At 39.3% G+C, this 16,646-nt stretch overlaps 1 protein-coding gene across 1 annotated transcript; it reads right to left on the minus strand.

Moving 5' to 3' along the window:
- Window positions 1-1,499: 1,499 nt before the first annotated feature.
- Window positions 1,500-16,109, minus strand: gabra6b (gamma-aminobutyric acid type A receptor subunit alpha6b). Its single transcript, XM_008332921.3, has 10 exons — window positions 15,859-16,109; window positions 15,566-15,690; window positions 15,115-15,182; window positions 13,863-14,083; window positions 13,235-13,317; window positions 12,222-12,365; window positions 11,928-12,080; window positions 9,822-10,102; window positions 5,877-6,133; window positions 1,500-1,685 (listed from the first exon to the last, which is right to left on the minus strand). The coding sequence occupies exons 1-10, from the start codon at window positions 15,945-15,947 to the stop codon at window positions 1,673-1,675; spliced, it is 1,434 nt and encodes a 477-aa protein (XP_008331143.1). The 5' UTR covers window positions 15,948-16,109; the 3' UTR covers window positions 1,500-1,672.
- Window positions 16,110-16,646: the final 537 nt, after the last annotated feature.

Genomic DNA, 16,646 nt, shown 5'->3' on the forward strand with positions numbered 1-16,646 from the left:
GAAAGCCACCCCCGGACGCCCCCCCCACCCCCCCAAAAAAAAGAACATGCAACATAGGCCCTTAAATGGAAAGATAGTCCATGTAGTGTAGGATTGACAAAAATGTCCTTCATCATAAATCATTCTCATAATGATTTTAAAAAAGATTTCAAAAACACAGGTCTTCTGACATCAGATTTTGCAGAAGCAGAAGTTTAGTATTTATTTAACTTTCTCCATGAACTTCCCCGCGACCCCTTACAAAGTCTAAGCTGCATATGCAGGTCATCCACACATACTGTAGAAAGATACAAAGATTCACTATCCTTGGCAATGAGCGAAATACTGTTGTTTTAGTAGACTAAAACAAATACTGTTTTGTTTTTTGTTTTTGTTGTTTTTACTAATAATCTCTACAAAGTTCGCCAATAAATAATGGATTTGCACGGTTGTTTATGGAAGTCTAAACTTCTGTACATCGTTTTTTTTGTAACGAATCCCAAACTTCTGGCTCCTGCAGAAGTAGCTATTGCATTTTGTTCATTGCATATATTTTATTCCGTGATACTCAAACATCAAAATACGACAACACATGATGCATAAACAACACATCAGTGTTGTGCCACTGTGCTCTAACATTATGTCACAGCGCTTGTGAGAAGCATATCTAATTATATGTTTTAAAAATTGCTTCTCACCTCAAAGGAACAAGGTTCCTTTAAAGAACTGTAAAACACTTGGACACCCTCTCCCCTACTGTGCCTCTCACAATTTGCATAATCTGATAAGACGATGGAGGCTGTCGATGGCTCGAGCGACACTTCGCGAACATCAGAATCTCAATGATAAGTTAAGAAGGGAAAATGTCAACTTCACTGTAATCTCCAAACACACGGTGCACACCGCCTACCTCCAAAAGCACCTCTGTTAATAGGAGACACCTTTAATGAGAGCGTCCTCCTGGATGATGGATGTTATGAGGGAACAACACACAGTAAATTATATTTAGAAACCACATACAGTAGCTTTTGTGTGTAACCTTCCCAATTTGATTCCAAATGGTGCATAATAACATGTGTAACCACACTGGTGTATAATTAATGAACATGTTTTGGCATTTTGGATAATTGATGATGGTAGGTTTAAGAATGCTATTTTTGCTGTTTTTCTGTACACAAGAAGCCGAGTTGTCACTTTACTGAATAATTTGTGAGCAGCATTCAGGCGCCTCTACTCAATTAAAATGCCTTGGATATATGGTGTGGTATATGGTGTGTGAAAGCAGATTGAAAGATAAAAATATCAGAGTAGATGATCCATTCCCATTTTGGTGATTATTCCTTTTTCCCTCTAATATTAACGGTATTTTTAAATTATATTTGTCTAGTCCTGTATTTTAAAGTTTAGCTGCTGAAACAAAACAACATGAAAAGGAGTGAAAAATTAATCATGTCGTGTGTGATGTCAACAGATTGTAAACAGTTATCCCATTTTTAAGTCAGATTTGCCAAAAAAAAAAAAAATCTAATTCTCTTCATGTTAGCTACAGGAACTGGGCTGAAAAATGTACTTACTTTCAAAGGTAATACATGCATTGAGACGTCATGAACCAGTCCTTGTCAAGCATCAGGTTTCTGTTGAATTTACTGTGTGTAAATGAGTGGATTCTTCTTCAGTACAATAGACTCTTCCTTTAGATGGTTTCCCTGTAAGAAAGGAAAAAAAGAAAAAACATTAGTCAAAATGTTGACATTTTGAAGCACGTTTTTTCCTACACAATCTTATATATTCAGGACCAAGTCTGTGAACACAGACGCCAACACTGATACCCTGCTATATTTCACATCTGCCCACATTAAACTGTATCCAATTCCCTGTTGCTATGCTGCTGTGCTGTAAATACCACGTGAGTCTCACATACCAACCTCAGCCATGTGTTAACAGTTTTCACTCCCTTGCCTGACTCGTTAACGCCGGTGACAATTTGACTGAATTGATTGGCAAAGGATTTAAATAATTTGCACAGGGGCAGTAAGAAGTTAAATATAGGGGAAAAAAAATAATATGGTTGGTTGATTTCTCTTCTTTATTTTGCATAATATAGTATATTAAAGCAATTTCTCCCGTACTTCATACCTATACAAATTTATTATGGTGCCCATAGGCATCATTTTTCAGCCTCGTTAGGATGTTAATAACTATTCATATATATATATATATATATATTTATTTGGACATTGACATTGAAGTACTAGTTTGAAGAAATAACAGAAATGACAATAGAAAATAAAAAAACAACAATTAAACCTATATATATGTATATATTATTTGTATTTTGTTCTACAAAAAAATAGCATTAAGAAAAAGCTGTGAGAAGGACAAGGATAATAAAACAGGGAACGTCATGTTCCCTAAAAGCAGCTCATTTTTTCCCTGCCATGAACCAGATAATCAACATGCATCAATGCAGTTAGTAAAAACGCCTTGTTTCGATTCAGTTAAAAGCCTAATGCTGCTGTGCTGAGGGACAGCCTGCTGTTGAAGGTGGAGGCAGAGTACTGGCAGCTCACTAAAAGGAACTAGGAAGGTTGGAGTGGAAAAGAGCTCGGGGGGCGGCGGGGTTGGGGTAGATGGGAGCTTAGAGAGGAAGAGGGCAGGTAAGAGAGAGGGAGAGAGTGACACTCAGGATAAACCCAGGAATAGTGGAAGCAATTGAGTGTGAACGATGGCTTGAAAGGGAGCAACAACTTGTGTATGTTAAGAATGTCAGAAACAAATAGTTTTTCCAATGTCACCGTAATTTATCTTACAATTGATACAGGTCCGTGTGTCTGCACTAATCACAGGTGGGTGTGTGAGGATGCATTCAATCATTCATACAAGACAAGACAAACTCAACGACAAAGGAAAAGTGTGATAAAGACCAGAGTGACACAGAGAAATGTTGTCATGACATATTGATAATAACTGTTTATATATAAACAGTTATTATAGGATATATAGGATTATTGGCCTATAATTTAATAATCACTACACTAAGGATATAGATACAGCCCACAGTCAGAAATGGGAACTGGGTTGGAAACAGCTTTGGAAAAGAAACAATGGTTCTAAATCATCAACGAAAGGAAGTTGTTTTTCGAGCCTGGCGCTCAGATGGGCAATAAAGAGGAAGCAGGCTGATCGCCTGCTGTACCTACTCTGACGTACATACACCAGTCAGCTTGCCATCCATCCAGCCAGCTGGGGCCCTTCACACGAGGAAGTGTTTTCAGCAAAATTGTCTACTTCATGTCCTGGGTCTGAATGAGGCTATTCATTTGAAATAGCCTCCAGTCAGTAGGCACTGCTGCCACGGCACATTTGTATACTTGAATTCGTGCATCCTCATAAGAGTTGACGCATAGACACTAATCTACCTGCACACACAGTTGCACAAAGACGCACTCTTTTCTTCTGATGCTGCTCATCCTGGCAGGGCAGCCTTCTTTAGTAAGAGCAGAGTTACAAAGAGAGAATAAGAGACCGATGCATTCACCGTTATCTGTTAGGGCCCATTGGAGCTGACTATTTATTTCACCGGAGTCAAAAACGGACGGACCACTTTCATTCCTTGCTCATGATATTTGGATTATAGTGGCTTTGCCTCAGAATGATGAGGTCACGTGTGGGTGATGCCTTATAAAAAATAGTAATGAAAAGTTCTATCTGTGGAAGTCAGCAGAGGTGTAAAGGATATTGGGTACCGAGAGAATAAATCATGTCGTACAATAAAATGGCCTAACTGCAGTGTGCAAATAACAACGTTTTGAATTCTTTCTTGTGTCAGAGAAATGACTGATCCAGTGGTTCCCAAAGTGAGGGTGGTGTTACTAAGGAGGACAAAGAAAGTAAATGAGTGAATTTCAAATTGAAGACATTACTTAGCTGTGCCGCAGTGAGAGAACTGCATTCATTTGTAGTAGTATTTCCTTTGAGAAGATCTGTTTGGTATAATTATTGTGTTTGAAATAAAGTTCATTACAGCGCTACGTTTTCTCATTCTCATTCTTGGTGACTTAGTTTTGGGAACACATTTTCTTACTTGACTTACAACAAAGTTGTTCACCGAGTTCCATTTCAGCACTTGCCTTGTCACCTGACTTGTTCCACATGAGACAGTTATGGCTATTTAAAAACACAAGGCAGTTAAAATAAAAAAAAGCAAATCCGCCACCGTTGAAAAGCAATGCAATAGTAAACACAGTCGGCTGCTGTGTTCGGGGGATGAGTGCCATTCTGTCATTGTGTCAAATGCTACATGATTGAATGCACACGTACGATCACAGACACATTGCTTTTGGCAACAATAGCTCCATGAAGACATCTGTTGCCTATAAAAACTATGAGTCATGTGTACGTTCATCCCCGTTCATCATGTGCACCCAGAGCCAACTCTCTGAACATGATGTTGGTGTGGCTTACTCTCAGTCTTCACTGTTCACCTTGACAACCACCTCGCCGTTTTCCATTTATAGCTCTTTCTGCTGGTGGCTTTTAACAAGAGTTCGTTTTTCAAATATGATTCTCAAGGTGATTCAATACCATTGTTATGATGAACCAGTTATTTGGGGGTTTTTCATAGAGAAAGTTTAAGAAAAAACACAAACCCCTAGATGTATCTAGGACTCTTAGATGTTGTCACTGTTAGATGACAGAGATCACTCACAGTGACCAGGATGAACATAATCAGAGAGACACAGATTGGTGATAAAGTTAGAAAGGTGAGGTTTAGATGTTCTGTACTAGTGCTAAGAAGAGATAGTGGAAAAGTAATGTTGAAGATGGAGTTGCCAGGTAAGGAGAAAAGAGGGAGACGTCACAAGAAGAAGAAGATCAACCAACAGGAGGCAGGCTTTTAAAAAAAAAAAAAAAAAAAAAGTATTTTCCCTTGGGTGACTTCAACAACATAATAGACAATGGCAGACAGATGGTTTATCCAATCATCTGCCAAGTATAGTATTCTTATAAAGCTGTCTGCTGCACTTTCCCTTCACTGTTTCCAGCCTTGGCCTCATGATATCACACTGAAACAAACCATCTGGCTGATCGTCCTTCAATTGAACAACTAGTTATAAAAGTTTAAACAAAGGCCTGTAGTTTTTCACACATGCCAGGTGTTTTCTAGACCAGAGCTATCAAACACTCATTGGCATTAAAGCATTTTAACAAACCAACATCATGTTCTGAATTAAATTATGGCTCAACTTGTATAGAAACTATCTGAAGATGCATGAAAACAAATTCAATCTGCACGACTGCATGTATGATTTGACCTATTGTTGACACAGCTGACACATTTAAAGTAAGAGCTGAAGCGTGGTGTGGCTGCTTATTTTAACCTAGACAGATATTTATTCATTTGTTCTTTTATAAACATGCTAATGATAAAAACACACATATCTGTGAGGTGTAAGCTTTATGTTTCATATTTATTTTGTCTGTCAGCTTTTATTCAATTCTATTTTTTATCCATATCTATTACAAATACCAGTATGTAGCCAAATATACTTTTTAAATGTTCTTTCTCTGTTCACTAATTGGTGGGGACACATCTGCTGCTCAAATCAGTTAGCTTCAAGTCAGCACTGAGGGACTGTCTTCGACTACATCAAGGATTTCTAATTGAAATAATCAATTATAACCACGCTTTCCCCATGTGTGCATTTTAGCTGCACACATGGGGAAAATGTGCAAAAAGCTCTGCTTAATTTACCAAACACATTAGCAATAGCAGCGCATTAGCACAAAACAGCGTTTACGTCACCATCTAACCTTTATATATTAAGAGCCACCATCTGCTGCCTGAACAACACATACAAATGCTGAATATGTGCGGGACTGTGCCATCTGTTCACCTGGTCATCTCCATGGTGTCCTTGGTCAGATAGACAATCCAGTAGACCAGGTTGAAGGCGCCAAACGACAGAGGAAAGAGGATACGGGAGTATTTGTCGATGATACTGGTTCCGGTCAGAACGTTGTTGGCTGGTACGGCCGAACCCTGCTGTAAGAAGGCGTGGGCATTAACAGGTGGGTTGGGAAATGTTTTGGCAGGCCGGTCAAAGAGTGGTGCCGAGTTCATCCTCTTCTTCAGCACACTAGGTGCATCGCCCTGGAAGAGGCACCGAGAGGAAAACAGGAAAGTGAGAGGAAATTTACTACATGAAAGGGAATATTGCATGATGTGATATGAAGGTATTAATAATGGAACTGCGTCTCGGCCGCTGTATCCTGGTGTTTCTGCCATATTTGCACAGCAGTGAGTGATTCGGTGCATGTAAGGGACATGTTTGTGTGGAGGCCACTCGAGAATAACGATGAGGATAACACAGTAATTAAAGCCCAACAAAGGACATCAGTGATGTCTCGCTTTTTGATTTGATGTCAAATTTGAGTCAACCCACTTTACGAAGACGGACACAGTTGTGGGAAGAAAACAAAACATAGTACAAAAGAGATGTTCACCGTATTTTGACACATACTTATTGTTATACCTTATCGAATTTGACTTAACCAATGTGTTGCCGTTTCCATAACTTAATATTTAGAATCATTGTACAAAGCCAGAGACAGAGTGCATGATGGGTAAATTAGTTACATTATAGCACATGGGAAACTTAGATTCTTAATGTTTACATTTAAATACTTTAAACAGATGTTACTGGTTGACCTCTCACTAGATTGTGGACAATTACATAAATAAGTTAACCAAAAAAGTCTACACAAATGTGTCAAAAAACATGAGGCCAGACGATGATTGCTATAGGTTATTTAACAAAAGCTAAATTGTAGCTACTTTGATAGAGCTTTCTCGTGGTGTAACACAGCAAGTTATATAAATGAGAGGATTTTTGCTCAAACCCAGTTTGTCTGCAGCTGTCAAGATCCAGACACCTTGCACGTGTAGGCACTGCGCAAATAAAAATATTCTCCTCCACACGCTATTTTTGCTGATGAAAATGGGTCCTTTAGGCATCTCTCTTGTCAGATTTCAATGGAATCTATTTTCTATGCACCGCTATGTTTTTAAACCCACTGCTGATGATGTTAAGACTTTAGGAGTAGAAACAGCCATTAATAAATACACTGAATATTTGTGTGTGAATGTTATATCTGAAAGCCTGGAGGCTGAGAGCCGCATTACAGCCTGTTTATACACATGTTTAAGCCTAGGTTATAATATCAGTGTACAGAATCATTATGCTTGGCATGCACAGTCATATCAGTGGGTGTACGGTGGGTGTTCAAACTCTGGTGGATGAATGTTTAAGGGTTAGAAAGTTCAATGTTTGAATATTGATGTACTTTTTATATTGGAGTATTTTTAGCTTGGCAGCATATTCATGGTATAATGACTTTTGGTTGATCTGGTTTCCTTATGATACAAGAGTGAAGGGTTGGAGTTTAAAAACAAATACTTTTTGTGTGGTATAGCCAGGCTGTCAGTGGAATCAAATTTGAAACAGATTACTAACAGGGTAGCTGTGGATTAAAAGCAATTATGACAATGATTAATCACGATTAATTGAGTTTTTAATCTGGATAATTCAAGATGTTATGATGTATTCAAGATGTATGTTTTTGGAACTGAGGGATAAGGATACTTTATATAAGTAAATATAAGTAACTGTACAATGTAAATGTTGAATATTGAGTGTGTGCCATTCTGCCTATGTGTTAAATTGGGTTGTAATGTAATTGTAAATTGTAATGCAATTCAAAAATTAAATTAATTACTATGTTGATTTTGACAGCACCAGTGATCATCTGACAGGTGTGTCAGTTGTATATAAAGCAGAATGAAAACATCACATAATATCAGTACATTAAAATGAAGTATTTGACTACGAACTCCATCCTTTAAATATATCTCATCCAAACCTCTGATGCAACCCTGCAACTAAAATTGTTGCATTTTCTGGAGAATAAAATGCCAGCTGTTGTGAAATAAATACAAACTCTGGGAACAGACAACTATTAAGTGCATTTACGCGACAGATGCAAAGCTTTAATATTCTCCTAGCACACTAGACCAACTTCACCATATTACTTTTTATTCTATACTTCCTGTTTCATGTTTGTTTTTGTTTTTTTGCCTGAGGTTAAATATCACAACACTGATTCAATCTGATTACAGGGACGACGGGTGCTGGGACAGATTTGGGAAATCAGAACACTTCCTGTTTAATCACGATGTTTCTTCATCACTGATCATGTTTATGTGCACGTGACTGGGGCAACAATAAGCTTCTATGATTTGACACTGCTCCATCGCACGTCCCTTTACATCGTCCTACAACTATTTAATCTAATGTTCATCTCTACACACACAAATTCTGCTCCTGTGAGGTTTCCATCTCTGTCGTAGATTTACCCGACAGTCATAACAAATCACAGCAGTGACGGATGGCCACCTCCATTCCAGTGAAGATGAGTAGGTCTACCTTCTGCATATGGTATCTGGTGAAAGCAGTCATTTTCCCTGATGCATCCCTCCTACTCTCTCCTTCTTCTACTGTAACTTTTACAACCAACACACATACAGAGAAGACAATAAGACACTGCAATGGTCCAACACATACATCACTGCCTTCCAGTGAACAACAAATGAAATGGGAATGCTTTCTCAGCCCCCACTGCTCCCACTGTCACTGCAGAGGCTGCCCTCTTGCTCATGAACCTGTACTGATTTGCCGGATATTCCCTTAATCTATGGGTCTTATGTAATCTGCAATGACAACGTTCACAGAGTCACTGGCTGTCTCTCTGTGTCACCCTCAGTGGCTTTCACACTGTTACAGGGCAGAATAGAGGAAGAGAGGAGGATGGATAATAGATATACTGTAAATGGGTGGCTGGATAAGAGATGTGAAGCTGATTGAACGGATAGAAGGGACGTGATTTACAGCAGATTACATGCACAGTATGCACGTATTTGTGCCTGTATGTGTTTGAGTTGTGTGCTATAGATTACAGGGCTCCTGTGTTCTGGTGTAGGGATAAAGATGGGACGGTGTTGTTCCCTCATAAATACATCCAGGCAGGAACAGGAAGAAAAGGAGGGTGGACAGTGTGTCCCTGAGAGACAGGGAGTCTTTGACAAGGGAAAAGAGAGGACGCACATGAGAGGCACAGCAGGTGGTGATGGGAAATATGCCGTGAAAACAGAGATAATAATAAAGATTGTAACATTTGCATGAGAAACAAGGAAATGAGAAGACAAGGAAGCATGTATACAAGTGAGATTATGATTTCCTCTGGCAGCAGACAGAGGATGAAGGCTGATCGTCTATCACGCGTGCTCTTTACATTGCACATTGCATGATTGCAAATGGAAATCTGTGTTAGCTAGAAAGAGATGTTGTGGCCAGAACTTGCGAGGACGTCAAAAGACAAGGACAAAAACCAACTCAACAGATAAAAAAATATTTTACGCCTCTTTTGAATCAGCTGGTTCAAAATGACCTTCACAATCTAAACCTCTGCAGCCAGCCTTGAAACCACAAAATAAAACCATTCATTAGAGAGTATCCATCCTATAAAAAATCCTTTGTACAAAAAACAAATATATATATATATATATAAACACTTTAATCAGTGACTGTGATTAAAGTTATTTCACCACCTGCTCACAACACACTCCACTTCTACATGACAACTAATAATACTGTTTACAACATCTGTTGTGTTGGTTTTCTTTGTTCTACTGCTTATTTTTTGGTATTATTAATCTTCACGAGGAACGCGTTAATTCAAGCGTTCCCAGAAAACCTGTAGAGGAGTGAAAAAGACAGACTCACGGAAACCTCTCCATCGTTCCCTGCTGCCGCAGCTGGAGTTGCACCTGCAGTTGCAGCTGCTGCCTCCTGTGCTGCTGCCTTCATGGCAGCTGCCTTTCGCAGCTCCTTGTTGGCTTGGAGGGTGGAGAAGTAGTTGACGGCCGCAAACTCGATCAGGGCGGAGAAGACGAAGGCGAAGCAAACAGCGATGAACCAATCCATTGCTGTGGCGTAGGAAACTTTAGGAAGGGAGTGGCGAGCGCTGATGCTCAGGGTTGTCATCGTCAAGACGGTGGTTATACCTGCGGACAGGACGGAGACTCATGTGGAGGAATGGCTGATGTTGTGATTTAAACCAGTGGTTGTCAACTGGTCCAGCATTGTGACCCACTATCATGCCGTAAAGCAAATTTGCAAGAATGGACATTACATGAAAAGATAATGCAGTTTGAACCTGAGATATCACAGTATACAACAAACACACACTCATAGCATTTCTACAAGCATTTTTGCAGTTAACCACCTCTAAACACAGCCTACTCCAAAAAAAAAACAAAACAACCACCACTGACTGCCTTTCACTCAGGCAAAAGTTAAATGATTGAAAAAGGAGGTGGAGGGGATGAAAAGCTGTCAGGGTGGGAGGAGGCATACAAGTGAAAGAGAAGGAAATAATGAAGGAGAGTAGGAGGAAAGTGGGTGAAGTATAAAGACAGGATAAAAATTAATGCTCGGGGCATTTATGTGCTTTTACTGGGAAAAAAGTAAGGTACAAATTAGGCCACACTCAATTAAGTCTGTGAGGTTTGAGCTCAGGGGACTTTCAGCTTTTAGAGGAGATGTTGACAATTCAGTGCACAACACACAATGGCTTAATGTACCGTCAGGGTGGAGAACATCTACTGTATATAGCACTGTCTCCTGTCTCCTCTCCCCTCTTCCGCTCATTTGTCCTCTCCTCCCATCCTCTTTTATTCTTTTCTCTCCCATCCTCTTCTCTTCCCCACACCCTTTTACAGTCCTCTCCTCTTCCTTCCTCTCCTCTCCTGGTTTTTCTTCTCCTCTCTTCTTCTCCACTCCCGTGGTTCCTCACATCTCCTCTCCTCTCCTTCAAACTTGCACCAAAACCTATTTTCACCCAAAGCTTCCTTTTCAACGTAAGTCTTTTCAGTGAAAAAACTGTAAAGCCAATATTGAGTAACATTGACAAGTGATGTCAATGAGTCGCCACACGGGGCACAAACTTCCACGTTAACACGACTGCAGACTCCTTCCAGCTCTGGCTCTCCTCCAATCACAATTGCAGACCCCAGAATGATAACCTCTAAGGGGCAGAAATGTCACAACGACCAGCTGCAGCTTGTTCAAATTTCATCTGACGTGAATTGAAATCTAAACGGAATAAACGTCACAACAGCTTTACACAATATTCCACTTGTCTTTTTTTCCTTTCTGTCCTGGGTTTTCTCTCTCTCTCGCTCTTTGTTGGTGTCTCCCACCCTCTCTGTTCCTTAGGCTAGAGCTTTGTGTCAACTGTAGCGTGATGTAATGTGAGTAAGCGGAGTGCTCTGAAAAAGCAGCCAAGTCAACCACCAACACCACTGCTCCGTGCCTCACTGTATTTTCATATTCAAATACAAAGAGATGTAAACGGGTATAAACAAACAACAGTGGCTTCAATTGTTCAATGTAAGTTTTTTTTTAAGGCTAGACTGTGTGAGCAAATCAAAATTAGCGATTAGTTTCAACTGAGTTTAAGGTTAGAGATCTGGCATGAGCTAAAAAGTTGACAGATTGACCTCAAATGTAGGAATTGTGATGCGGTTTTGAAATTGCAGCTTTCAGAATTCCAAAGCATCCTGCTCTCTCTTTCACAGCAGTGATCTAATTTCCATTTCCTTTATTTTATTCCCGCTCTGTAAGTGATTGCAATCATGCAAAACAAGAACTAAGAAGTCGGCTTTTCACCTTAAAAAAAAAAAAAAACTCTCTGGTACATGCCAGGATATTCATGTCACAATTACTATTCACAGGACAAAGTTCACCATGTGCTGATTTACTTTAACAAGACAGTACTCAAGTGGGCTATGAATACTAATATATATATAATGTTTTATATTTATTTACCAAAAACAGTTCGAGCCGGAACAGATTCCTTATTGATCCAGAAAGAGACTTGAGCCAGGATGACAGTCATAATGCAAGGAATGTAGGTCTGGATCAGGAAGAAACCCATTTTCCTTTGGAGGTGGAAATGGACGGTCATGATGACATATTCACCTGAGACAGAAAACAGCAGAGACATACAGTACAGCAGTGAGACACTAACACAGAGAAGGGATGACTCATCAAACATCTTTCCAAAAAATGTATAAGAACAGTGAACAGACAGAAGAACCTTTTTTTAAGAGTCTTACTCACCCGTGTTGGACTTGAGTCTCTCACTGGACACTGTTTGACCAATGAGGTCGTACTGCAGCAAACTGGACGATTCCTGTGGAACCTCCACAGAAGAAAGTGGACCTTTCTTCCATGTGTACACAATCTCACTCATTGGGTACGCATCTGGTCATGCAGTGAAAGAACTATGTTAAAGAAAATGCACTTCCAATCTTTCATAAAACTTTGATAAAAGACACATTGACAGGTAGTGTATTATTATTATTATTATTAAGGATATCTTTAGAGTTTTTCTGCATACCACATAGTATTTATAAATTGAATAAAACTGAATTTTAATAAGTACTACTAATTGTACCCAATTTTCGCCAGCTATTAAAAAAATGGGTTTTTTGCCAATCAATTTCAATTATACAATACAATAATAAATAACACAGATTCATAACTGTATTACATTTATTAGGTTAATAAACCCAATAACATTTAATGTATTAATTATAAATTAATATAGCAACAAAGACTTATTTTGTCTTAGATATGAATAAAGTTTTTGTAGTACAAGGCTAAAATAGAAGATATCAGCTATAAAAATAAGTTTTTTCTCTTTTTATCCAAAAAAGCCAGGTATTCTATAAATACTTCAATATTTACTGACAGGAATCTTTATTTATTTATCATCTTTTACAGTATTCCTGAAGATTTTCAGCGAAAAGAACCAGTACGCAACAATAACTATAATATTCCTGCCAGATTCACGATCCGACCTGTAAACTGAATGCTGTATTAAGGTAGCTGCCAGTTATTTACCCCCTCACTCCCCCCGTTCTATTTGTAGTTCCCCTAATAGCCTGTAGGTGACATCTCAAATCAAAATCTGTGTCATGCAGGTTGGCGTTGACCGAATGACAGAATTATCATTTGATACTGACACCACCATCAGTGGGTGACCGAATGACAGAATTTTGACAGACATTTGATACTGACACCACCATCAGTGGAGCTTTACAATAAAAAAAGTAATTAAATAAACTCACAACTCCCAAATTTGAGCGGGCAGGCATGGCCGTCCATCGGGAAGTTCATCAGACGCATGGGGCACTCAGCATTTATAGTTAATCTGTCAGAATAGACACAAGTTGAAAGACATGTTTGATTTATATTTGATACAGCTACTGGCTAAGAGATGAATCTTTCAGGCAATATTCAGTCAGTGTGGAGAGCCCCTGTAAAACAGCTGACAAACTGAACCACGTGTGTCAAACTAAAGCTCATCGTAGGATTTAGAAAATCGTAAAGTAAAAAAAAACAAAAAACGTTTTTAACAAAAACAGAACCATTTTAACTGGAACAACAGAATTAAAGTCAAAAGGAACTACTTTTTGGAGTGACGGGAGGGAGCTGCCTTTGTGCCATCAGGATCTCTGACTACTTTCTGTTGTCCTACATATGTCGTTTTGGAACAGAGCTCCTGTTTTTTTTTAATTGCTTTCCAGGTCTGTTTTTAGTTTCAGATGGCACATGTCTAAATTTTTGGAATCTTTTCTCTTTTTTTTTTCTACGTCTGTTCAAATTCTTGGACGCTTGTTTGTTTTATTTGTTTCTCAGGTTTGTGCTCTGTTCCGGTTTTGGCTGAGTATGAAATGAAGTGTCCAGAATTGTTACCTCATGGTGTAGAGGATTGTTCCGTTCTGCATGATGCGGAACAGCTTGTTGGGAGTGGTCATGTTGTGAGAGATGGACCTCTTGCCGTTTCGGAAAAAGGTGTCCGGCGTCCAGATCTTGCTGACCATCAGGTTGTTGAGCCGCAGTATCTCGATGGGACCTTCGAATTTTAAGCGTTCGTCAATCCAGGTCTGACGAAAGAATACGTCCATGGTGTATTCCTGTTTGAAGGACAGACAGGAGAGAATGTGTTGAGTATTTATTAATGCTACAACAACCACTCTTGCCATTGCTGTTGGTCCTGCTTCAGTTGTTGTTATCAACACTACCCCCTGAGTTAATGACAGATCGGCAGATCGGAGTGTGAGCCATGATTTAGTTGGAACGTGCTGGGTAGAACACATGGGACGGATTTTCTCTCTTCTATTTCTGGAATACTCTTTTATTGCTGCCAAGACTAGTAACATGTAGAAGTTTGTTTTACCCATATTTAGGAATTTTAAAGTCAACAGAGCCGAAGGAAATTTTCATCTCAGTGAATTTTTAATGGTAGCATCAAAATGTTGTATTTTTTTTTATTTTATTTATTTTTATTTTTTTCTTCATAAGACAAATCTAAAGACTGAACACCAAAAATGTATAATTAATTTTAAAAAAAATCACTATGAAGCAGGCAGCAGGATTTTAAACTTATTGATTAAGACCTCTTCCAAAAACCCTATTGAATATTTCATATTAACATTCGGCATTAAGTCAACAATATCATCTGGGATGCTTTTAGGTCAAGTGGAAGCCTTAAGAGCCTTTAACATGCCTCTCCTTTCTGTGGGCCTCAGGCGCAATGAAACAGTATCTAACCCGATAAAGCCCAACACTATGGAGGACAACAGACAAAATGTACGTAGTTCTGCCTATCCCATGACAGGAGTCCTCAGCCTATCCTGTCCCAACAACAGCCGGATCTTTCTCTCTCTATCTCTCTTTCTGAAGGGGTGGGAGGGGGGCAGGGGGAGATGTCGACCAGATTAAAATCCTAAGCTGCACTAATGACATCCTGCCCAAAGGCTGTAATAATATAGACTGTGAAAAAAAACACGATGTAAAGCTTCATTTAACAATATAGAAAAACTATACAAATTCCTTTCTTTCCTCACATATCCACACGAGTCATGAAAAAAAAAAAAAACCCACACCACTGAGCACTCATGTATGTACACATCAGAGTTTCCCGCTCTTAACATGCGCTACTTACCATCTCCACATCTGAAACTGGTCCGAAACTGGTGACAAAGATGTCGGTCTTGACCTCGGTAACTGGACCTAGAGCAGAAACAGGACGTGATTCACATGGACACAAAATGAAGTTCTAGTTAAAGCATCCTGGTCTTATGTAATGTAAAGCAATGTCAAGCACTGAAGGTAAAACCATACCCTGGATGCAATTCTATGCATTGAGTCCAACAGCCTTATAATAACATCGTATCATTACACAAAAGAAAATGGCGTGACTATTTTAAACTCGGTTTACAGTTTTTCACTAGTACACTGAAATAGGACACTGCAGTTCTAACCATTTTTGGACAAATAACATTAGAGCAAAGGAAAACCCTTAGAGTCTGAAAAACGACTTAAATTATAATCTTTAGTATTAAAATAATAATAATAAAATATATATAGTGATTGGTGGGTTTATATTTGCATACCTCCAAATCCAGGTCGCAGTCTGTTGTCATAGCCATCCAATAATCTGTCCAATATACGCGTAATGTTATCCAAGTAAATACTGGTTTCACCGTGTTGATTTCCCCAAGCAGTGCTGACACTATAACTTAAGCACACACAAAAACACACAAACTGGTGAAATAACGTCCTCCCGACACAGCACAACAAACAGTTGGACATACGTGGAGTTCCTCAGACGCGCATCCACCATGCAGTCTCCGGCTGTCGTGCGTAAAAGTGCGGAGAACATGCAGAGAAGAGTTGCCATACTCACCATGACAGAAATAAGCAAGTTAAAACGAAAGCCATGCCTCGCAAACAGCCCACAATGAGAAATCCCACGTCAACTTTTAAGATCAGCATCTCCCATCGTGTAAAGAGCGGGATGTAAAAGGCGAGAGTCAGCTCTCCTTTGAGTTGTGAACCGTGCGAGGATCTCGCGCCAGTCCAGCACGACGTGACTTCCACTCCAGTGCGGTTGCGCCCGTCACAACCTGATTCGCTCAGGAGGAAAAAAAAAATCCTGAAGAGTTTTGAAGAGAGTGAAGAGGAGTAGGAGGGGTGGCGGTGGAGGAGGAAGGTAGTGTTCAGGAGGTTTTAATATATACAGTGTTAAATAAATAAAGACGACAACACAAACAATGCTTCATATAAGAAGACTGATGGGAGTTTGATAAAGAACATTTGACGAGAAAAGAAAAGGACATTGTTAGAAATAGAAACCACCAGGTGGAAATGGACCTGGGGAGGGGGTTCTGTTGGCGCAGAAACAGTTATTTTTGATGATAGTGACGACAGGAACCTGGAGATTTGTAGTTGTTATTGTTATTTAAGGAAAGAGAGAGAGAGAGAGAGAGAGTCCATGCAAAGACAAAAAATACTCCCAGAGATGAACTGTGATTCACAGTGGTTGAATGGTGTGGGCGGTGGATGCATTTTTTTTTTTCAACTTTAAACTCAATATCTATAAGCCAAGCGCAGTGGCGCAGATAAGTCCATGGGGGAAATTGCAGTGAAAACAGACATATGTTACACAGTTTTAATCATTGTTTAATCACTCAT

Source organism: Cynoglossus semilaevis, chromosome 19 (genome assembly GCF_000523025.1).
Source record: "Cynoglossus semilaevis isolate Cse_v1.0 chromosome 19, Cse_v1.0, whole genome shotgun sequence".
NCBI lineage: Eukaryota > Metazoa > Chordata > Actinopteri > Pleuronectiformes > Cynoglossidae > Cynoglossus > Cynoglossus semilaevis.